Below are 23,047 nucleotides of genomic sequence, written 5' to 3'. Positions count from 1 at the left end.
ATTCTGTCACTGGGGATGTATTTGGAGTATTTTCCCCAAGAGTAAATCCAGGTGGCATTAGCCAGAAGTTTCAAGTGGCTTAATCACTGATCTAAATTAACCTGTGAAAGAGGTAACATTTCTTGTGGCAAATGAATGTAACATAACCTTTGAAAAGACATTTGGAGCAGGTATTTTACAAGTGCAAACTAAGCAGTGTTGGTTAGAAAATTAAGATATATTTTTGAAATGTACTCTGGTGGTATGTGACACTGAGTGCAAATTACCTCTGTAGAGAATGTGACTGTGAACCTCTCATATTTCTATCTAGACTGAAAAATGGTAAGAAAATCACAGACTTAAGCTGTTCAATATAGCACATGAACATTTAACTGTTCATGTCCTGTGGGCAGGTTGGCTCTCTTTAACCAATTGGTGCAGTTTTTAGAGAACTTTTGATTTAATTTTTAATGGCATCCTCACCAACATCCTTTCTTTCCTCTGCAGTTCTGAGTTAGGCATGCCTAAAGAGCAGCATATTTAATGAAGAATTAGAATTTTATTGGTTTCCTTCACACAGGGTTGTTGTAAAAATCATAAAGGCCAACAAGCTCTGCCTAAAATCAGAGCTCCCTAGGATAGGTGCTAAGTAAGAGGCTTTGAGTAAGACAGTTCCTCTCCTAGAGATCTTGCATCTGAAATTAAAAACATCCAACTAAATCAGAGAAGGGAAACTGGAGCAAAATATAATGGGACTTGATCCCTTTACCTACCTGTCCAACTCTGATCCAGCAGCATGCTGTCAGGATCCTGCTGTGTAAGTGAATTGTTTCTTTCTGCCTGTGAATGAGGCAGTTTTCTGTCTTCTTGTTAAACAAAGGAGAACTTAAAAATCTTTAATTTCCTGAAGCTTTTCAGCGAATCCTGGAGGGCACTATAACAGGTCTGGTTTCTTGGAACTGCTTTCTCATTACACAGAAATCCTAGTCAAGCATCCATTCATTGTCTGTGAACAATGGTATTGTTCACAATATCTCTAAGAATAATTTCATAATGGAGCAAGTCTTGCCGTAGGGCTGGGGAGGAAATGGCAGGTCAGAATATGTCAAATGTTTTTTTGTGTGTGTATATATATAAACATATGGATGGAGTACAGAGGCTTAGATTGTGGTCCTCGAATTTTAAAAGTAACTTGAGCTTCCCTTTGAAAGCACAAAGACTGCTTAATGTGACTCTGAGCACTGTTAAAGCAAGTTCTGTACAGCCATCCCCTAATTATGTAGTTATTGGTGTGTTTTTGAGCAAACTAGGCTGCTATAAACCATGTTCTGGGAAGAAGTCCTTGTCAGGAAGGTAACCATCTCTTTTAATGAGCTGAAGAGATGAGTGGAAGCAAGCTTGGTATGACTGCACTAAAACTTATATTCAGGCTTTGCCAAGCTGTCGTGCTAAGGACAGCTGTAGCTTTAATGGGCCATAATGCTGCTGCTCTGCACAAGGACCACTGGAAAGCAGGGCGTGTGCTGTGCCAGCAGGATCTGGGCTCTTCCTTCTGCTGGACAGCAGAAGGTGCTGTCCAGCACAGCACTTTTGGGGTAAATCATTTTTCTGGAATACTTAATGCTTCTTTCTGGGAACAATAAAGCTTTCCTGTACTGATTAGGAGTGTTGTGTTCACTATTGTGTGCATCCAGAGCATCCCAGTGAAAGGTCCCCTCTAAACAGGAGATACATTGTGGATATCTGCCCACAGACCCAATCTTTGGCAAGTTGGGGGTCTGTTGGGAGACTGAGCCATTGGTTAGGTCAGTGCTGAGAGCAGCAGCTTTCCCACCCTCAGGTTGTGTAATGGGTGCTGGGCACAGCATGTAGGCAGGTAAAAAAACCATCCATAGTTCCTTCATGCTTTGAGCTGCCAGCTGTGGTGGGGTAATTCTTCTGTCTGTAAAATGCCACATTAAAACTTGGCCTGTTCCACTTTTAGTGGTAAGATGAGGGCGTGTCCTGTGACTTAGCACAAACCCAAGCTCTTTTAAAAGACAATGTTACAGGAACAAATAGACCAGAGCATTCTGAATTCTTTTATCTTCAGCAGCTTGTGGTTGCTCAGAAATAATAGATACAAAGTGGATGTCAGTGCTGGTCTGAGGTGGAGTCCTTGCACTTACCTAGCAGCTGTATTTCCTCCTGTGTTACACACTTCCCCTAAAGATGTTACTCAACAGGCTGATGAAAATGTGAAGATGCCTGACTGTGCTTGCTGAGTTCTGAGCAATAGACCCCTGAACTGAGACAAAGTGACATGCAGCTTCAGGTTAATGTTTTTAATGACCTTTTGCTTTCAATAGTATTGGCTTGAGCATCATTCCTGCTACAATTCCTAGTTATTTAACTTCTTCCTTGAAGCTTTCTGAGGGCTCTTCTGCATTTCTGGTGGATGGTTCACATTAAATTGATATTTCAGTATCTGTGGGTAGGAATCTGTAGTAAGTGGATTTAGAACAAAAGAGGGGGCTTGGGGTTTGTACAGCATGACTTGCTGTTGTGTTAGTTTTGTTCTTAAAAGTGCCTTAGCAAGATCACTCTTCAGTATTTCATGTGAAAGTTTTCAAAAGCGCTTCTAAGAATTTTTCCTGTAAAATCAAATATATGCATCTTTCTATATAGTGCTTTTGTATTTGTGTATTGCAGAAGGCTTAACTCCTTAAAAAGGAGTTGAAGCAAAGCAATGTAACCAAACTCTTATAACTGATTTTATAAACAAACTGGTACGAGTTCATATTGAATTTACAGATCAATTCCATCCCAATGACAGGGGATAAAAGTAGATGATAGCAGATCTGTTAATGACAGTGTTCCCTCACTCTGCAGTTCCCCACTTTCATAAATAACCTAGGGAGATACTAAGGCAAAGGTGGGTTTTGCTTCCCTATCTGGAGCTGGAGAAAGCAAAACCATTTCAGTAGTTCTGTGCTAACTGTGTCACACATGCATTCATTTAATTTTTCCAGGCTGGCTTTACTGGAGTTAGTCTCACGCAGACAGGACAGGCTTTTAGGGACCTTCAGGACACCAAATCTCCATTCAGTTTCCACTACAGTAAAGGTGGTGATATCTTGAACACAGAAATTAAATCAAATGGAAGAGAATAAATAAGGAAAAAATGACTGAAAATTAAAAACTACTCCATTCCATGTTCATGATGTTTTTAATACTCATCTTACTAAGATGCAGAACAAGGACTATTGAATTTCCATTCATTAGCAGCCAACAAGATATGAATGAGTATTAACTTCAAACAAAAACGGATTTATAACATCAAGTTGTGCAATTAAAAAAAGAATTACAAATCATTTTTAAAAGGAAGAGTAACAGTGGAAGCAATAATGAATATAAAACATGACTTGTTTAGGCTTACAACATAACTTCAAGTATTCTATGGCATTTCCTCAGACATTTGTCTTAAATTTGTTTGTGCAATACCCGTCTTTGCATAGTAAAGAAAAATTGGTTAAACTCCAGCCTTAACTAATCTGTTTCTCTTACCATGCACCTATGCAGCTGTTAGTTTGCCCAGCAGACTTCTCTGTTAGGGGCTTCAGGTTGTATCAGTGAGCTCAGGCAGCAAACTGGCACAAGCTATACAGTTACCACAGCTTGTCCAGATGAAGAGAGTAATTGTGGAGCAAATGTAGAGGGGATGAAATGGAGGCAGTGGTGACCATCTCTCCTTTTGCTGATGCTGTGCAATGACCACATTAACACTCAGTGCCTAAGGGGCTGCCCAGAGCACAGCAAAGGGGGGATGTAGCAGATCCACACCTGCCAAACCCCCTGTTTGAACAAATGTGCATAGTTGGGGACCACTGTGGTCCCAGTGTTGGTGTGTGAGGTGATGTTTAAGTGTTGTGAAATGCTTCTCCAAGGGTTGTTACACGGGCAGTTTGTGTGTAGCCTGCTGATTTTACTCATTTTCACTGTTGGTAGCCACTGGTGTTTCTGTTATGGATTACACTTGCTTTGGAAGCAGAACTCTAACAAACTGGGGATTTTCTTCCCAAGCAAAGTACTTTCAGAGGATGGTAACACAGCTGCAAGTATTTTTGGTTTGCCATAGAAGTATTGTCACTAACTTCATTCTGCTTGATGCCAGGCTGGAATTTTTCAGAGTAAGATTTATAATATACATTAATGTAGACTACCTGTGTGCAGCACCTTTAGCTCATAATGTAGTGTTAATATGATTGTGTTAAAGCTGTTTAAAAACATCTAATAATACCTGTCAACCAAAACAATACAGTGTACCTCTCTTGTGAAACTGTTGGACTGAACATTATCGTAATAAGAAATATAATTTGAAACAAGATTTTGTAAGGAAATCTGCAGCATTTTCTTAATGGTTTGGCTCTTAAAGCTAACTTGGGCCAGGGATTTCAAAGATGGAGTAGGCAGTGTAACTGCACTTTTGTTGTTACCAATACCCAACTTTTAAATTAAATCCAATATTACAAACATTTTTAAATCTGATTATCAGATGCAGCAACGAAATTTTCAGGCTGGGAGCCAGACTGCACAGCTCTGTACTGAAGGCTGGTCCAAATTAGACATCTCTATTCACACTTTGTGATGCAAGCAGCTGTCAGCCAAGGGTCAAAGTATTAATTTTGCATGGTACTTTGAAGAGTGGGATGCATCTGAGAGATCCAGGGAGGGAGTTAGAAACTGCAGTCACCTTTGCAATCTGATTTAGGTGAATCGGCAGAAGAAGGACAACTCATTTCAAGCTTTTAACATTTTATGAGTATTTTAAGGCTTCTTTAAGCTTTTATTTCATGGGATCCAGACAGGAAAAAAAGTAGCTATAACTTAAAAAAAAAAAGGCACAAAAAAAAAAAAAAGAAAAAAAAAAAAAAAAAAAAAAAGCTTGGCACTTCTGTGATTAGTTTGAGAGGGTGTCACTTATCTTACATTATACTATGAAATATCTGTATAACAGCCAAAAAAAGTAATCCAGACTTATAGTCAATACATAGATATGCATTTATACATTTTAATTGTTTTTGGTTTCAAGCATACAAACTTTAGATCACATCTGTTTGGTGTCAGAACTCCCTGCATCTGCATGCTATTATCTGCCTTTTTGGAGCAAGCCCAGAACATCCGCTGTACAACATGCTAAGAAAAAAAGGGGAGCAAAAAAAACCCAAAAACAAACCCAACATCAAAAATAGATTTACATAAAGAATAGAACCTTTTTATATGGAAATCCTTTTCTCTCATATATATATATATTTATATATAATCTGTGAAAATGATACTTCAAAATCTTATTTCCATATTTACACTTCTTCCTTCTTTGAGGAATTGCATCCATCATTTGACAGCCCCCATACCCAACAGACTCCTGGCCCCAGAGATGGAACCAAGGTGGACAGCAAGCTCCCAGAGCAGGAATTCTCAAGTCCAGCAGCAGAATGAGCTGCAGGGCTGGAAAACCTCCGGAGCCTGGGAGCAGCTTCCCAGTGGTTTGTGTTTATCGGGCTGCAGATTCTGCTTGGGGTCAGCTTGCTAGCTTTGCTTGCTTGTATGTGAGCCATGCAGGTTACCCTTTCAAAATTAGCTCTTCATGCCACTGGAGTCTGATAAGAAAAAGGAAGTCATGCGAACTCAAGTGAAGTTAGAGTGCCAGCAGGCTGGGGAAAAAATCTTCTGCTATGTTGTCGTTTTGGAATAGTTCTCTTATTGCACTTGGTCTGTGTGTCTCCTTTGTTTGAGGAAAGAAAAAAACCCACCTGATTTTTTAAATGGTTTGTTTGTAGCACTCGTCTGTCAGTTTTAACCAGAGAAAGGTGACTGGAGGAAGTATTTCGAACTTATCTCCAAAAAGGAGAGTCTTCTCTCACCTCAAATCCTAACATCTCAATGCTGTTTATAGTTACTGTTGCTCATGTCCTTCCTTACTGATAGAGTTCCTCTGCAGTTATAGCAAAGACATCATACCCAAAACCCAGTAGTGCAAGAAGCAGCTTTTTGAATTGTGTTTCTTCAGATAGGGCCTTGTTGACTTGGATCGAACCTTCGTTTTTTGACATTTCTTCCAAGTTGCATCAAAAGGAGGTGAAAAGAGAAAAATGCCATACATTAGTCAACAGATACAACAGGAACAAAGCCACTGCAAAAGGTCATAGTCAAGTAAAAGGCTCACACTGAGACAGTTTAAGAAGTAACTTTCCCAAGGGGTAACAATGTAAGGAATTTGGCTGCCCTATTTCTGTAGCATAGTATCAAGTACTGATTTATGCAGCTTAAGGAACATGCTGGTGTACCAAATTGAATTATTTCTGTAGTGCTTCAAGTGGTGCTCTGCATCTGTAGAAACTTTCAGGCCCCAAGGAACATGTGTGCACACCAGGCCAGGAAAGCACACGTGCACCTCAGGATGAGTCAGGAGCGTGCCAGCACTCGAGATCCATTTGAGTTCTGGGAACAAGTGCCTGGCTGTGGCTGTACCAGGACACCAGAATTTAGTTTGTGTGTTGCAGTGTGACAAAACAGCCTCTGTGAGCTCTTACAGTGCTATCGACCATAGCTGCTGTGAGTCTTTAAGGTGCAAAAGGTAGGCAAGACATGGTGCTCGGAGGAGACTGGACAGTGTTTGTTAATTGTGGGGTCAGAATTTCGTGTTAGCAGCAGGGGGGAGATCCAGTCTCCTGCGATACTGATGTCCTGTGTCAAACAGCAAGACGTTAGGAAGCAACAACAAAAGTTGGGTGCAACCTCCCCAGTATCTGGCTTTATGTGGGGCATCAAGCAAGGGGCTCATGCATTTAGTTTAAACGTTGGGCATATGCACCACTACCGCCACCAAACTGACATGCAAAAAATACAGAAAGAGGAATTTGTCAATTCCCTGAAGCTACCTACCAGCCCCAGGATTGTATGCTTTTTGCACCCCTTCTAACTACTACCAATGCTGCAAATACACTGCACACAAGGTTTGCCTGGGGGTTTACAGACTAGTGGGTGTATGCAAAGGCAGCCTCTTTTTTTGAGAAGACTGCCAGAGACTGGACTGTTCTTGGACATGTTTTGCCTCATGTTGTATTTTCCTTGAATACCAGTACCTATGTTTTTGCAAGGTGAATGCTTAAGCATTGCTGGTGTCTGAAAGATCACTATAATCACCTTTCAATCATTTGCCATCTAGGAATACTGTACTAATGCTTCTTTGAATCAGGCTGACTTTAACTTAGCTATATCTGGGTAAATTTGAGATGGGCAAATCATTTGTTTCAGGTGAACTTGCAGAACTGCATGGTAGGAAGGATGAATATAATGTAACCTGGTTAAATGTGAGCTAAAACCTGGTTTGTGTTCTGCCAGTCTCAATGAGGACAGGACATGTCTGTGTCTCTCCTCCCCACCCCCTCTTTAAATACTGTCTAGCATGCTTGAGATGAGCAATTAATTAGTCAGTCCCCTTAAAACAAATCATCAATGCACGTAAAGAAATCCAGGTGATGTAACCTCTCCTCCTACTCCAGGGAAAGTGCCATATTCCAGCTCCCTTGAAGAGCATGAGTTATTAAAACATACACACACTGAATCACATTCTATTACCTGAGCTTATTTTAATTAAATAAATGGACTGTATAATGCTTAGAACAAGGTGCAGAGGACAGATGCTATGCTAGCTTCCCAGTACAACTCCTCTAACAAAACTCTTTTGACTTTTATCTTACCCAGTCTTTTCTAACTATCTCTCCAAACCATCTCTTTACTCATTTCCTAGTTTAATCCAGCAGAAATGCACACCTCAGGGAGTAAGACACTAACCAAGCCACTGCCTTTCTTCACTTAGGGTATTTTGCTGACGGTGTTGCATGGGAAACATGAAGAACTAAAAGAACATTTAATGTAAGAGCCTCAAATATGTCTCTGAAATACAGACCAGTGGGGGAATACAGGACACGTGGAATGCATCAAGAAGAGCCTGCCACATCTCTGCTGCCAGGGTAGCACATCACAGAGGTAGGCAGCCAGGGTTTACCCTGTTTTTGCTATCCCAATACTCCTGACAAGCTTTTAACAGCTTCACCCCAAACTCAGTGTGTGTCAGGTCCTGGGTATGCTGGGGCAGGGGCAGGAGAGTCCTCTGCAGAAGGACACCTAGGACAAGGTTGCTGTTCCCTACTTTCTTGTTTTGTGTGCAGGACCCTAGAACATTAGCTTCTTTTTGCATTTAATGTTCTAATGCCCTCTTAAATATGGAGGGTCAGCCTTTCAGTCTATAATCCAACCAGAAAAAGTGTCTCTACCAAAAGCAAAATTGTAGGTGATTCTGAATCAGAAAAAGCACATCACTGCCTCAGTAACATGGGCATCTTTAAAAAAAGGAAAACTACTTCAGAAAAGAAAAATGGTTTCAATGAAAGTTGGGTATATGTAAGAAATACCTGGTTGTGATCATCTGCTCGCTTTTCTTTTCCCCATCCAATTTGTTATGTAGTTACACAGTATATTACCTGCAAATCTGTGTCTGACTCTGTCTGAGATCACAGAACTATGAAGTTTTACTTAAGCTTTAAAAATTTATCCAAAGCAGGTTTTTTAATCACCTCAAATAGCCAATGTTTTCATAAGCATTCCTAAGGCATGGCTCAAATGCTGAAGAAATTAAATTCTGTTTTGATACAAAACTGATTCAAATTAAAAAAATAATGGACTAAAATTAGCAGTTTAAATAAGACTTTGGCCTGCCACTTATTCTAGTAGTTTGGAGGGGAAAAAAAAAAAAAAGAAAAAAAGTGAAAAAACATCTTGCATTTGATTCTAATGCTGCTGTTTGTGCAGTGATGACTGAATTTAGGTCACTAAAAGTTGCTTTATGGAAATGCTGGTGGGGAACAGAAGCTGCCTGCCTCACAAAGCTGCTGTTGGCATTCCACAGCCTTATCTTGCAGAAACTTTTGGGGTCTAACCATATCTGCACAGACCAGTTAAAAAGTTGACATCAGTTGGGAATGAGTCAGTCTTTGGTCCCCCCATTTATCTGCCAGTAAGGGGGCAGAAAGCCCTTCAGCTAAGACATAGTTGCTGGCAATAGAATTATGCCTACAATCCATCAGCTCTACTCTGACTGCCACTTCTGCATTCTGATATAAGGAGATGCAGCTTTCCCTGTGCATTTGCACATCACTTTTACTGGCATTGCCTCTTAGCAGTGTTGTTTTATTACCAAAAAACTGCTTTGATAGTGTTGAAGTCAGCAACAAAAGCATTTAATTGGCTGTAGTTTGCAAAAGTGGATATATGTTGGGGAAAAAACCCAAACATGAGCTCAGGCTCCTGAGAGTGTGGTTGCTGCCATTTCACAGGACTCTAATGGTAAAAATGTCTCTCAGTTACTGTCCTAGATTTAACACTGCATATTGAAACCTTGCACTGGTTCACTGCACCAACCTGAACTTCATATTTCATGAGTGTTACCCAGCAGAGTTCAGGTAGAAGCCTGTAGGAGTCCCTCAGTGCAGCCTAACACCAGTAGCTTTAGAAGTATTACACAGGGCTGAAGTGAACAGCCACACCCACAGCCTTTACCTTGAAGCCACCTGCAGTGTGTCATGAGGCTCAATATCCCCTAACACTGTCAGGTAACTTTTTAATTTCCTTTTCTTTGCACACATTACCTTGATTAGAAAAATCAACCTTCCGCTTTCAAGAGTGACTCCTAGTTTGTTAGTTGTTCTTTTGTTTGTTTGTTTTACTTTGTGTCTCCAAACTTGCACCAAGCCTTGGTTAACACTTCCCCTCCAACCCCCACCCCTCACCACCTCGGTTGATGAACAAAGTTTGCTTAGTTGCAGCTTACGTTTGACATGGACTTGACACCACAGTACCGAATGTTCATATGAACATCTGATAACCTGTGAAACAGAAATCACATCTCCCAGTTTGTAAAGCATTAGCTACCTTCTCTCATAGCTGCAGAGACTAAACATATCACTTGCTTAGAAAGGAAAAGTTAATCCTCTTTGTTACCCTCAGCTGTCCCTCCAGATACATCTGCAGCAAAATATCAGAGGGTCAGCATGTGCCAAGCCCTCCTCAGTATTCAAGCTGAAAAGCCTTTCCAGTTCCCCTCTGACCCCCAGAAGAAACATGCACTTCAAGCTGTGAGCTAGGCCAGGCCAGTGTATTTGAGGTTCTGCTACAGAATAAACATTTGTGGATCACTCCTTTGGGGAGTTGTGATTCAAGAGACTTTTCCAGTTGAGATTCTCTGTGGGATAACCAATGCCTACGTTTGGGCAAACAAATGACACCAGGATGCAAAGCTGAACACTTGTGAGAGTACTTTGAGAGATGTGGGATGCAAAGAAGAAATAAAATTTTTAAAGTCAGTTAAATACTGTTGTTTCAGACAAGGTGGGATTCTCCTCAAGATCTGTGGTCATGCAAGTTTTCAAGTGCAGACACATCCCCAACCTGCTAGAAGCCAACTCGCTCCTACAACTCTGCATCTAGCAGGATACAGCAGAAAAAAATGTAAATGTACTTGTATTAGTTAATGCTGTAAAATACGTAAAGGTCTTACATGGAGTCTGTAAAAAAAACAACAACATTGTTCCCAGCCTAGGCCTTAGCACAAACAAACTAAAAAAATCTTTCAAGCCATGAAAGGAAAAGAATTCCAGATCCTTCTGGCATTAGCACCACGTCCTGTCCCTCACTGTGTGGTCTAAAATACACACCTCATCTTCATTTCTGCCTTTGAACACAGATTTGATTAAATAACACAGCAAAAATACATAAATATGAGATTATTTTACTGCTTATAAATACGGAAAATACAAATCTCAGCCATGTGAAACATACTGCAAAAGATAGGGGACTGAATTAAAATGCTGTTTAGAGATGACTTATAAATATGGAGGCTGGTCTGGGGGGGGAGGGTTATGGTACAAATAAATGGATTTGATGTATTTAGCTGAGAAAAACTGCAAGAAATGAAAATACAGCAGCTCAAGGTAAGTCTACCAGCAAGAATTTAAAAGGCTTATGAAGATCATACCCTGTGATTAAAGGTGGGTGTTTTGATACATTTTGTATTTAATATTTTCAATAGTGGAATATCTTTTTTTTTTTTCATCTAAACTCAGACATGGAATATTAATTTAGGCCACATACAATATTATTTGAATTATTAAAAAAACGTGACTGCAGAATTGTGGCTTATCACTGTGTTATGGCTTAATCTTGATTCATGTTATTGAGAAGAAATTGCACCTTGAAGACATCAAAAAATCCCTTGTGCTTAACACTTCTGTGATTTGTAAGGTTACAAATGTTCATTCAAATTTAGGTCCTTTTTACCTAACAGGGGCCATACAGGTAGGCAGACTTGACACTGCAAAAAAAAGGCAAGAAGTGAAGACTTTTGTACAAGGCACTGTGTTTGCTAGGTGTGTGTGTGTTGCTGAACAGGGCTGAGTTACAGAGAACTGCTCAGTACTGCATTTACAGGTGTAGACTTCAATTATAAAAAAGTGAATTGGTTTGAAAGGACGGCTGCATTCAAAACAAACACTCCAGGCCGTGTGGCTTTTGGGGTTTTTTACCAGTGCTCTCAACTTCTGAGCACACCCCCACTGACTGGAGGTGCAGGCAAGGCTTTGCTGCCTGTGTTAGGGTGAGTTTGTGATGGTTAAATGAACCCTTCCCTTGTTCTTCAGCTTTGCACCCCGATGGCATCTGCTGCTTTTCAGCCAATTCCCTGCTCTTGCTGAGTGGATGCGTGGGAGTTTCTGATGACAGGAGTTTGTTAGAGCTGGGGGGTGCAGGGGGTACCTTGGCACTCTGGTAGCAGGAACTCAAAGCTCAGTGAGGTAAGCAAGAACTAGAAATGCCATAGCCACTGGAGAGAAGACATGCGGCGTTGCTTACTTAAAGCCCCATCCTGTCCCCCCAAGGACAATAGCTGCTACCAGGATGGCACCAGCGATGGAGCCTATTATAAGATTGGTGGCACTAGGACCTGTGGTAAAGGATTATGGTAAGACAGACATAAGAACCAGCCACTGGAGTCACATCCAAGTGAAGCAACTGAAAGGCAGTGTAACAGTTCGAGGGGTACAGACAGCACGCAAGGTGATGCTGCCAGACAATCCCAGCAAGCCCAACTTACTTACTTTTCTTTAACAGGAATAATGAGCAAAGCTGTTGGTTTGTGCTATGTTAACTTCTAGCACAGATTAAAAACTACTGTTAGACAATAAATTGTGATGTACTCTGTTATCTACTGAATGAACAGTCAGCTGAGGACACTAAGATACTTGTAAATAATTCCTTAACTTAAAGGAAAAAGTACAGCTGCTGTATGTTTTATAACTACAGCAAATGAGAAGGAAAAAAGCCCCAATAAATCAAAAAGCCAAACTGTTTTCATGGCCGTCTTGAAGGGAGGTAGATATTTTAATTAGAACTGAGAGCATCCAACAGCACTTGCCAGTCAGAGTCCCTCTAGTTACATCAGTGCTAAATTTACCAAAAATTTGTTTGACAAAAGCAAAGGATTACATAGGAACAAAAGTTGAAATAAAAGCTGTATTCCCATTAAGCTTTCCAAACATCAAAGCATCTCTTCCTCATCCTCAAGAAGCTATTTAACAACAAAGTAGGGAAGGGTGGAGCAGAAAAAAGAGCAACAGAAAGCAGCAGCACAAAGTATGCCTGTGCAATTTTCTCAAGAGGGAAAAAGAACACCTAAATAAGATAGTCATAATTGGCCCTTAACTGCTCTGTTTACACAGGGTGGGGGAAAACTGACAGAGGGCTTAGGTAACATTTTAATTTTTCTGTACAAAAATTTCCTACTGAGCAGTCTTTGATGTGAAGTTAATTGCACCCGAGCTCAAGGCAAAATGAACCCAGTGCAACAGTTGTTCTTTTGCAGCATGTTGCATCCTTCTGAACATTTACATATCCAGGAAGAGCCTTCAAAAGCAGTCCTTGCCTCCTGTCCTCATCTCCCCAAACCAACACTTCCACACAGCAACCTAAATTTTCCTATTTCAAATGTTCTGAAACCAAGTTTAGCAAACTGTCAGACAAATAAAATAAAGACAGAAAAGGAGCAGCCAGAGATCAGCAAAGGGAAGAGCAAGGGGCAGCTGCAACAGCTGACAGGTTTAAGCTCTTAGTTGACAATTTGGAAGGACTTAACTTACTTGGACTTCTCTGAGCCAGGTTTGACTTTAAAGCCAACAGGAGTGAGCATGAACATGAATGCCATTCCACCAAAGATATTCCTGAGGCTTGCTTTCACCAGAAGCCCAATGAGCTATGGCATCTGACTCAGATCTGGGGCTTACTCTGGATTTTATCAAATTATTTCAGACAACAAGACTGAAAATAACTTATCTGTAATAAATTTTAGAAGCCTTGAAAAAGTCCAAAGCTGACTTCCAGAACTTAGATGAGGAAGTACCAAATAGCCAGTTTTCTACATCCTTCTTCTTACAAAGATTTTCGGTTGTTAAAAATTCACTGGGCAAAAAATTTCTCTATTTCATTGTGCACATCCATTCAACAGCTTATTCTTTCAATAGAGGAAATAAATAGTGATCTTATTTACTATAAATACGGAAGAATTCAAACACAATTGGAACAGAAGAGAATAATATTCAAATCAATTAGGTTCAGTTAATAGAAAAGTTACTAAAATTATGTTGAATAAATGGGTTCTGCTAAAAACACTTTTTAGATCTGACCCACTTTATTGTGTCAGTGACTAATGAAACTACGTTCATTTTTATCACCAAAAAAACCCTGAAAAATCAAATGCCTGTAAGCATCTCTTGCCTAGAGAGAGCCCTAAGAGCAGAGTAGATGATAGATAGGTGGCTGTAGGGAAAGATGTGACCATAATTTTTAAACTGTTTCACAGTATGCTGGGCATGGCAGGTCCTATCAGTGCAGATAAACAGCTATTTTTTTTCCTGGTAAATAAACTGCAGAGGCTCCTTTCAAGGTAAAATTTTCCTGCTCATTAACAAGACTATAATCTCATTTATGACTTCAATGTAAGAACAAAGCTGGTGGAATATTTGTGATTAACTGAACATAAACCTCAAACGTTACAACTGAGGGAGTAAGCTAAACACTTTAAATTATAATCTAGTTTCCTAAAACTGTGAAGAGGCAATGAAAATTGCTCATACATATTCTTTACATCTGAATTTGATATTTCTGCATTCTGCTGCCTGTTGGTAACAATCCCATCACTGGCACAGTCAGAAGCTTTCCTGTAAATCCAGCTGGCTGTACTGATACCATCTGTGTTAGCCTGAGAGCCCCACAGCTTGGAATAAACAATTTCTATTTTGCAAAATAAATAATCGCCAGCTTTCCTTTCCCCCCCATTACTTTTATAATTTGGTGCAATGGAAACATTCAGGCATTTCATTTTACCGTGACAGTGTTTTAAAAGAAAAAAAATACCACAAACTTGTTGTTTTATGCCCCACATTATCCCAGACAGGAGAAGGTTCAACACTGCATGAGCACAACCACACGTGACACAGACACAGTCAAGTCACAGGACGAGTACAGTCACCACAGGACAAAGCTAAGGGGGAGACACAGAGGGCTGGGGTGCATACAGTTACCTCACACACTAGGCACCAAACACCAAACTCAGAAAAATGCTTACTCTATTCCCCACCCTGTGCCTCCAAAAATCACCCCCAAGGCCAGAATGGTCCCTGCCACTGCACCTATTAGCCTGTTAGTGGCCATGCTCACTGTGCGGAGGGAAAAGGGAAGATTTTTTTTAAGGAAATAATCACATATATGTCTGAAATAATGAAAAACACAAAACGATTCCTCATAGGAATATTTTACTCTATAATCCATTGTCGGATAAACAGTTCAAACCTTTTTTTAACAAACACTGTAGTTTTAAAAATTCTGAAATGAGCTATATTTGGTTTTCTTTGAATGCTTGCAAATGTTTCAATAGTAAATTTTCCTGTAAATGTAAGACTGTCCCTTTTAGCTCGTGATTCTATTGCTTTCTTAAAAAGGGAACATCTCATGGTAATATTTTCCTTTGTTACTGCATTTATCAACAGGTTGCTATTTATCTATAAAACCTAAGGACAGGTAACAATTTTTAAAAGGAAAAGCCCAGCCTAAAAACATGCTCAGGTAACACCCTGCACACATCAGTACATTCAGACAGTCTCTCAAGACACTGAGGTCTTTATTTTTCATTTTTTAAGGGAACTCTTCTGAGAAAAAACATTTTCTGGTGTTCAGGACTAAAAGCTTTGACAGATTCACTGAGACATCATAGACCACAAGCAAGCAGCTGATATTCCCTGTTCCATGGAAACTTCTCCAAGGGAAAAAAATCTTTATAATCTCTGTTTTGAAATGGCTTCATAATTCTTTCCTATTTCATAAATATACACAAACACACACAGGTACTTGAGACATAAATTCTATGTTGAAAAACCAAACACACAAACACTATTTCACTAGTCAAACAAAAGCCTAATTCTGCAACTGAAATTGTGCATCTGGAGTCCTACAGATTTTTAAAGTACTCTAAAGAAATTCAGATTTCTGCAGCAGCCAAAGAACTCTTTGCCTTCACAAGGTGTGTGTAGGTCTGCTGGTACAGGACACAGTAGGTTGCTGAGTCTTATATTAATCTAACATTAATACCACATTGGTTTTATATTAATCTAAATAATATACCAACATTATTCAGGACCACTAAGGTTTTAAATCCTGAAATACAGTATAGAGCCAAAAGGAACTGCTGGATGAAAGAAAGGTTTGAAAAGTGCAGCTGGAGTAGAAGTCAGTTGTCAATTATCATGACAATACATGAATAAACAGCAACAGTTCCTAGCTTCACACAGTCTAATTGCAGTAAGAAAACATGTTTGGATTTATGGTGTGAAAAATCTTAAATCTGTTAGGTGAATTTTCACATCATGAGTTCTGTTTCAGAAATGTAACAGAACAATTAAAGGGCTAAGGAAAAACATTTTTTTGTTTCTGCCTCAGACTTGTAGTCTGGTATTATGGCATAGGAAGAGCTGGTAATAAGGGGAAGAAAACTTAATGGAAACTCCTTGAGCCCACTGGATCTTTACAATCCATAAAACTACTTCTGTATTCTTCTGACATCTCACAAACAAACTCCTCTATTAGCACAGCACAAGAGATTATACCAGCTGTCAGTCTTCTAAATTCTTCTAAATTGTTATTCAGCATCTCTGAACTGCTGTAACAGTGTAAGCAAAAATAATCCACCTTTTGAGAACAGAAAACGTACTTTGCCTTTTCCAAGAGGACTCCACTGAAAAATGCAATCTGAAAATACTGTTCCTCTAAGACTTCTTCCCAGAACATTTCAGCATTGCTATACTGATGTTCACAAAGGTATTGCCACTCTGAATCACAAATAGCTTCTTTCTATTTATACTTCACATGCACTTGAAATACCTACTGAATTTGTAAGAGTAAGCAACAGTGATCATAAGAATAATGTAAGTCCTTAAAATCTTAAATTATTTCCTTTTCTTCTCATTGGAATCTGATTTCAAGGAACCAACAGCTTTTTCTCACCAGGAACACTCCACTTTTCCCTTTTTTTATGTCATGGGTCTATGACTTGGCTGAGAACAACTAAGGCAACTGGAAATCTCTAGTAAAATATAAATACCCAATTATCATATAAATAAAATATAAATACCCAATTATCATATAAATAAATAGTAAGAGCTAAACTTAGTCAGGTTCCAGTCACAAACAAAATGATCGTTAAAAATAAAGAATAGGGGAAGAAGGAAAAAGCTGAAAACACATACCATTACCTATTGAAATCTTCCCCAAATTCAGGTTAGAAAAATAAGTTTCATTAGTTCTCAAAGCAGGAAGATCTGCTTCGCATACACAAAGCAGACCTTTACCAGCTGTGTCTGAACAGTGCTGTACTGTGTTCTTTTCTTTCCATAGCCTGATTCTGCTCCCATGTATCAACAGAGAAAGGTCACAAATACTTGAAAGAACATCAAAACTGAAATCACACAAACCCTTGGGTCCTTCCTCCTTCTTGCCACCAGTCTCCCTGATAGGATCATCAATACTGCAGTCTGTCCCAGCCCAGGAGAAGTTGCAAATGCAAGTGGCTTCGTTACTACAAACCTGGAAAAGAAAATAAATTGTAACTGATTTAATGACAGTTTATTATAAAGCCTACTCAACATGTAAGCAGGTGCTTAATTCACAGTATGTAAATTATCTATTTATTGTAGCACTGAGTGTTTAGAGTAATAAATAGGTGAATAATCTAAAGTTTGCTTTCAGCCTCTAAGTGAGATGAGGCAGAGCACAGAAAGCAGGAGCAGCTCAGCTCCCCGTGCAGACTCACCCCATGACCCGAGCAGACTTTGCCATTAGACCCCACGGGACAGCTGCTTATGTTCAGGGACTGAATGGGCAGGCACTTCTTGTCCAGACACATCATCTGAGGCCCACAGGGAGCTCCATCCTCCACATACCCTAAATCTGTATCATCATCTAAAAGAACATGAGCACCACTAGGAGAAACAAGTTTGAAGGCAGTATTAGTATTATGACTGGACCCTTTTCACAATACTAACCATGACAGTCTACATACTTTCTCCCATTCAAAGCCTCATAACTTTCATTCAGGCATCCAGACAGACTGAGCAAAATTAAAATGCTTTTCTGTCTGTCCACAGCCCTGACAAGGAGTTCCAGCTGTCAGGCTGAGTAGTCATTCAGATGACTCAAATACTCAAAAAGGGCACCTTAGGCTTTGGAGGTTTTTTTTAACAGTCCTTGATGGGCTGTCCTTTTTTCTTTTATTTGTTTCCTTTTCCTCTCAAATGTCATCAAATACTATTCCTAGAAAAAAGTTAAAAACTGTCTTCCTGTGTGATGCCATCTAAATGAAAATCTAGTGGAAGAACTGAAAAGATAAGAATCATTGCTCACTCAGAGCCTAACTATGTGAGAATATTTTTAGCAGAACAGCAAAAGACATCATGCTGAGCATTAAGCTCTGGCTGAGAAGGTAGTTCTGCTACTGTAGAGATCAGATAGAGTCATCAGGAGGATATTCCACACTTTGCCCCCTTTCAGTGGGGAACATTAGGGTTTTAATCCTTTTTTATCAAAAGAAACACCTCTGATATATTAATTACTAAAACCCCCAGCATTTTAGATTGAGCTTTATCTTAATTCAATTAGGTTTGACAGAGCAAAATCATGTTGGAACACTGCAATATCTTTTACCTGCAGTCCACTATTCGTCCTTGATGATAAAAAGAATTTGGGATAATTTCTCCTTGAACTTGACCAACTCGTGGAACTTTAGTAAGATTAGTACAGAGCAAAAAGCCACAGAAAACATCACTGTAAAACAGAAACAGAAATTTGAAAAGTTACTGGAATAACATGGGGTGAACTTCTTACAAACAGAAAGAGTGGCAATGGTGCTGCTGATCACATCAAGCAATATTTTACCATAAGCCAGAGTTCAGTGTAAAGTCTGGAAATAAAATAATATTTGATCTAAACAACAAGAAGCAGAAACAAGCCATGGTTCATGCTCGTGCACCAGTGAGTGTTCACATGAGCAAAAAAATTGTGCACTAAATACAAAAGAGTGCAATTGAGAGGAGCCAAATTACACAAAGTTTTGTTCTATCAGGTAAATTACATTTCCCTCTCTCTAGCAGCCTAGATGCCATACATTAATATGAAGCTGGAATTATTAAGTGAATTTTATTTCCCTTCTAGTACAACAGCACCATAATTACAATCATTAGCATGCAGTGTACGTGCCTGGTCTTTTTTTAAACAATCTGCTTTATTTCATGTTATTTTATATGTGCAACCTTCAGTAGAAGCACAGCAGCTTTAAACTTCCATCCCCTGCTCTAATTGTCTTCAGCCATGGGAGCAGCTGGATCAAGGCTGGAAATTGTATTTGTTAAAACTGCAAAAAACTGAAATGGCCCTTTAGCTAGACCACTTTTCTCTTTCTCTCTACTGACCAAGAAAAGCTTTTGTACAAGTTAGTGTTTTAATACACATATCAGAACAACACAATCCTCATCTAAATGATGAGAATGAAAAAAAATCCAGTAAGTAACTGAGTTGTGATCTGGTCTGAAAAGTGAACCACGTAATAAAAAAATAAACCACAGACTTGACAAACATGAACTGGTCAGTGGTCAGAGTTGGGCAATACCACTCCAAGACTTGAGATTTTTATATGCATACTTTAGAACTATAACACACTAAGTAAATCAGAAGAAATTCAAGTCTCTCCACTAATGATCATTAACTATTGAAGCAATCATGAACAAGTAGAGAATATTAAACCAATTTTAATCTATGGAAAATACAAATATCTCTACCAAGCTGAACTTACTGTTTGCTACACTGAATCCATCGGTCTCCGTCCTTTCCACAGTTCCCTTTTTTTGTGCCTTCTGTATTAAGCTTTTCATAACAAAATTTGTCTGATCCTGAAGACTCTGTTGATGAAGAAAAGAGAAAGGAATGTACCTTCTACTGGCAAAGTGGCAGCTTTGAAAACTTTTTCTCAGTATTGTAAAGAGAGGCAAGGTGGAGCAGTGTTAGCATGACCCACTGCTGAGAGACTGGAATGGACATCTGTCATTAAAAAAACCCACAAAAACCAAACAAAATCATCTGCTTTGATCAATGCCAATAAAATCCTCAAACCCATTTTCTTCCCCCCTGGTACCAGTAACTCAAAGTTGCTAATATTTTGTATGTTTTCCTGCATAATCCCACCAGAGTCCAGCATTTGCTGCCCAGCCTCTATCTGCCACCTCATCACATCACATCACAACAGTCTCACTGTCACCACTCCCTGCCAGGCACACAACTCCAAATGGCACTTGCCACTCAAGCCAGTTTCTCACTGCAGCCTACTTTTTACTTTTAAGACTTTTAACTGACAGTGGTAGAAATAAAAAATAAAAATACAGAAGAAATGAGATACATTTAAGGTAGTTAAAGTCAACCTACTAGAGCCCCAGAGATATTTGCACTGGTTATCTCTTGTCTTGCATTCACCATTATAGCAACGACCCTAAACAAAACAAAACCAAACAGAACCTGTCAGCAGTGCCAGCAGAACCTCATTGCATTTCCTTCCCTCCCCCAGCAAATGTCTCTGCTTGATTCTTAAGGCAGATCTTGGGATGTGGAGCAGCTCTCATGAATTTGGGTGGATGGAGTGCATTTTGGACCAGACTCTCCATCTTTTGTTGCCTCACACTTCCTGACATCTCAGCAGCTGCTTTGTACTTCTCTTTTACATAGTTGTAGAGAAAAGAACTACAGGTAGAATGTAAAGATGCCAATGCAGATTTTACTCAAACTATAACATTTCATTATTCATAAATTGCAGAAAGCACAAGCAACACTGATATCCAAAAGACAAAACATACGAAAATCCAGAGAAGGCAGGATTAACAAAAAAAATCTGATTATATTATATTTATTTGATTCCTATTTGGTCATGTGCAGGGATTTTAAAACATTGCATACCTGATTAGAGTCACAGGCATACCCATCTTGTTTGTGAAGATTTGGTGGACACTGAAAAAAAAAAGATTCTTTTTTAAATCTTGTCTACCATATTAATACAAATTATTCCTATACTTATGAGTAATAGCCAAATATTTTCAGGCAAAATGCATAAGATTCAGAGTTATCAAAGTTATCACAGATGTGTACACTCTTAAAAACCATAAACACTTGAGATATGTCTCTTGAAGTGGTAGGTGAGCTGAAGAGAAGGAGGCTAATGATGATGACTTGACAGTCTGAAGGGTCTTCTCCAAACTAAATGATTCAATTATTCGATACTCAATTAGCTGGAATTTTCTACATTTACATTTTCAAGTATTTTGTTTAATCTTACTGTTACTACCTTTGAATCCATTCACATTTCCAGCATATTCTTAGTACTTATGCTATAAGCCAGGCAAAGAGTAAAGGAGAATATTTGTCACAGGTACAACACAGATATACAAATCCCCACCAGTTTTAAAAAAAAGAAATCTACAGAAGTCCTGTTTTGAGTCCACGGATGATTTTTTTTTGCCCTGATGATACTTTATGTATAAATAGATAAAACTGAAACTTTTTTTTTGTGTCAAAAAAATTTGGTGTGGGGGCTTTTTTTTTAATCCTACTGTTATTTGTGGATATCTGAGACTGCAGTTGGTTAATCTGGATTTTCCTCTTCAGTTGCTGTGAAATGCAGATAAATGTCAGTAGTGTAAAAGCAGAGGAAGCTTCTGCCTAGGTACCTGGCCAGAATCCCCAGTGCAGAACTCTGCAATATCACATTCGTTCACTGCGTACCGGCAGTCGTAGCCTCGTGGGAAAAACTGGAAAATGAAGAATATGGTGTAAAAGCAAAATTAAAGGCTCCTGCTTGGAATTCTCATTTAGCAGCCACACTGTAATCACATCTATTTGTCTTTTTTTTTTTTTTTCCTTGGCTAGCAACAGAACATCTCAATCCTAATGATTATTTCAAAGTGTTGAAAAACATTTCAGTTTCCTATTAAAGGCTACACTGAAGTGTACGATACTTTGAAAGTTTAGGGTTTGTTTTTTTCATCTTTGATACAAAATTGCTAACAGGAGGCGTTTTTAAGAGAGAGCAGGAGCTGCAGTGCAGCAAGACTCACAAGGCAGGAGGTGTTACAGCAGGGCCCATCACTGCAGTGAGCTCCATTAGAAAGAGAGCACTTCTTACAGCAGTCTGCGTAGCATTCCTGGAGGAAAGGTTAAGAAACAGCTTTAGTTTTCCCGTGTTATACAAGTTTTTTTCTTCTAAATCTTTCCAACAAGCTATTATGTTGCAGTGCATACTGCTTAGGTAGACTGCATGCCAGGCATGCACCCATAAGCAAACTAATTATGGGTGTAATTATATTTAAATACTAGAACTACGACTTGAAGCTAGAGGGCAGGTTTTTTTCAAAAACATTCTTGGAGTATTTCTACAACAGAAAAGAAAACCACAGTTTACTGAACCCGAGAACCTATCTCCAAATCAATCTCCTTACCAATCACATAATTTACCTTCAAATATTTTGTAAGAAAGAGTTGTGGAGTAATAGGGAAGTCTACTTGCCATTCGGAAGCCACAGTCACATTCCTCTCCTGCTTCTACATAGCCATTCCCACACTCAGTGGCTTCAAAGAGCTGAAAGCAAAAAAATTCCCCCCAAAATTAAGAATCAAACCAGCACCAAGGGACTTTTCTGTCACACACAGCCCATCCCTGCACTGCTACAGAAACACACTCTCACAGAGAACATGCCACTGGGATGGGGAAGGCAGTGTCTTTGTTAAGCTCTAGTAGTACGAACTGTTAAGACATAAAAGCTGCTGAGGAAATTATTACAGACTGGAAAAAACCTAAAAACTCTCTAGCAAGCAAAATTCTTTTAGTGAATTGTGCAACGTGGTGATCAACCAAAGGATACAGCAAAAAGACACCCTGACAGTCTCATGTGGTGTTAGATTCTACTGGGGCAGCAACTGTGACACCATGATTAAATAGATCAATACTTGGGGCTGATGTTACTTTGCAAAAAAGAGCCACGTGGATTTTTTTTCCACTGCTCAGCTTTAGAAGGACGTCAGGCTAATATTGCCTTGGAAAAATTAGCCCCTGATAAGTTTTTAGGTGAAAAAAGCAATGAAAGGTAAAGGGAGACAGATATGAATTACAAAGTTTGCAGGATGCACATCTGAAATGAGGTGAAGTTAACTTTGAGAACAACCACAAGTTGCTGCTGTCTGTATGGAGTAAACAGATTCTAATTCCTAGTGTGGTAATTGGCTCTTTTTAACAATCTAAGGTAAAAAGTCCAAGAATTGAGTCTATGTGGAACATGCACTTGCTTCTGGATTTGTTTTTCACTATTTCCAGCTTAATAAGTAGTGTATTTATGCTGAA

General features: G+C 39.2%; 1 protein-coding gene across 6 annotated transcripts in view; it reads right to left on the bottom strand.

The window, feature by feature from the left end:
* Positions 1-3,168: 3,168 nt before the first annotated feature.
* Positions 3,169-23,047, bottom strand: part of ADAM23 (ADAM metallopeptidase domain 23) — a 55,238-nt gene continuing 35,359 nt past the window's right edge. The window contains exons 16-27 of one of the 6 annotated variants that reach the window (XM_071747940.1): positions 22,217-22,288; positions 21,768-21,854; positions 21,381-21,461; positions 20,614-20,664; positions 20,089-20,152; positions 19,463-19,568; positions 18,319-18,438; positions 17,429-17,597; positions 17,091-17,202; positions 11,926-12,016; positions 9,851-9,905; positions 5,010-6,073 (exon numbers count right to left, since the gene is read on the bottom strand). In XM_071747940.1, the coding sequence (XP_071604041.1) occupies positions 5,960-6,073; positions 9,851-9,905; positions 11,926-12,016; positions 17,091-17,202; positions 17,429-17,597; positions 18,319-18,438; positions 19,463-19,568; positions 20,089-20,152; positions 20,614-20,664; positions 21,381-21,461; positions 21,768-21,854; positions 22,217-22,288 (1,122 nt within the window). In that variant the 3' untranslated portion in view covers positions 5,010-5,959. Of the gene's footprint in view, positions 6,074-9,850; positions 9,906-11,925; positions 12,017-16,742; positions 17,203-17,428; positions 17,598-18,318; positions 18,439-19,462; positions 19,569-20,088; positions 20,153-20,613; positions 20,665-21,380; positions 21,462-21,767; positions 21,855-22,216; positions 22,289-23,047 lie in introns of those variants that run through there. The other 5 variants (XM_071747944.1, XM_071747942.1, XM_071747943.1 and 2 more) reach the window with 5 other exon arrangements.

The sequence above is a fragment of the Heliangelus exortis genome, chromosome 6, assembly GCF_036169615.1.
Source record: "Heliangelus exortis chromosome 6, bHelExo1.hap1, whole genome shotgun sequence".
NCBI lineage: Eukaryota > Metazoa > Chordata > Aves > Apodiformes > Trochilidae > Heliangelus > Heliangelus exortis.
The sequence above is the reverse complement of the archived record's forward strand: the minus strand, read 5'-3'. Positions and strand labels throughout refer to the sequence as shown.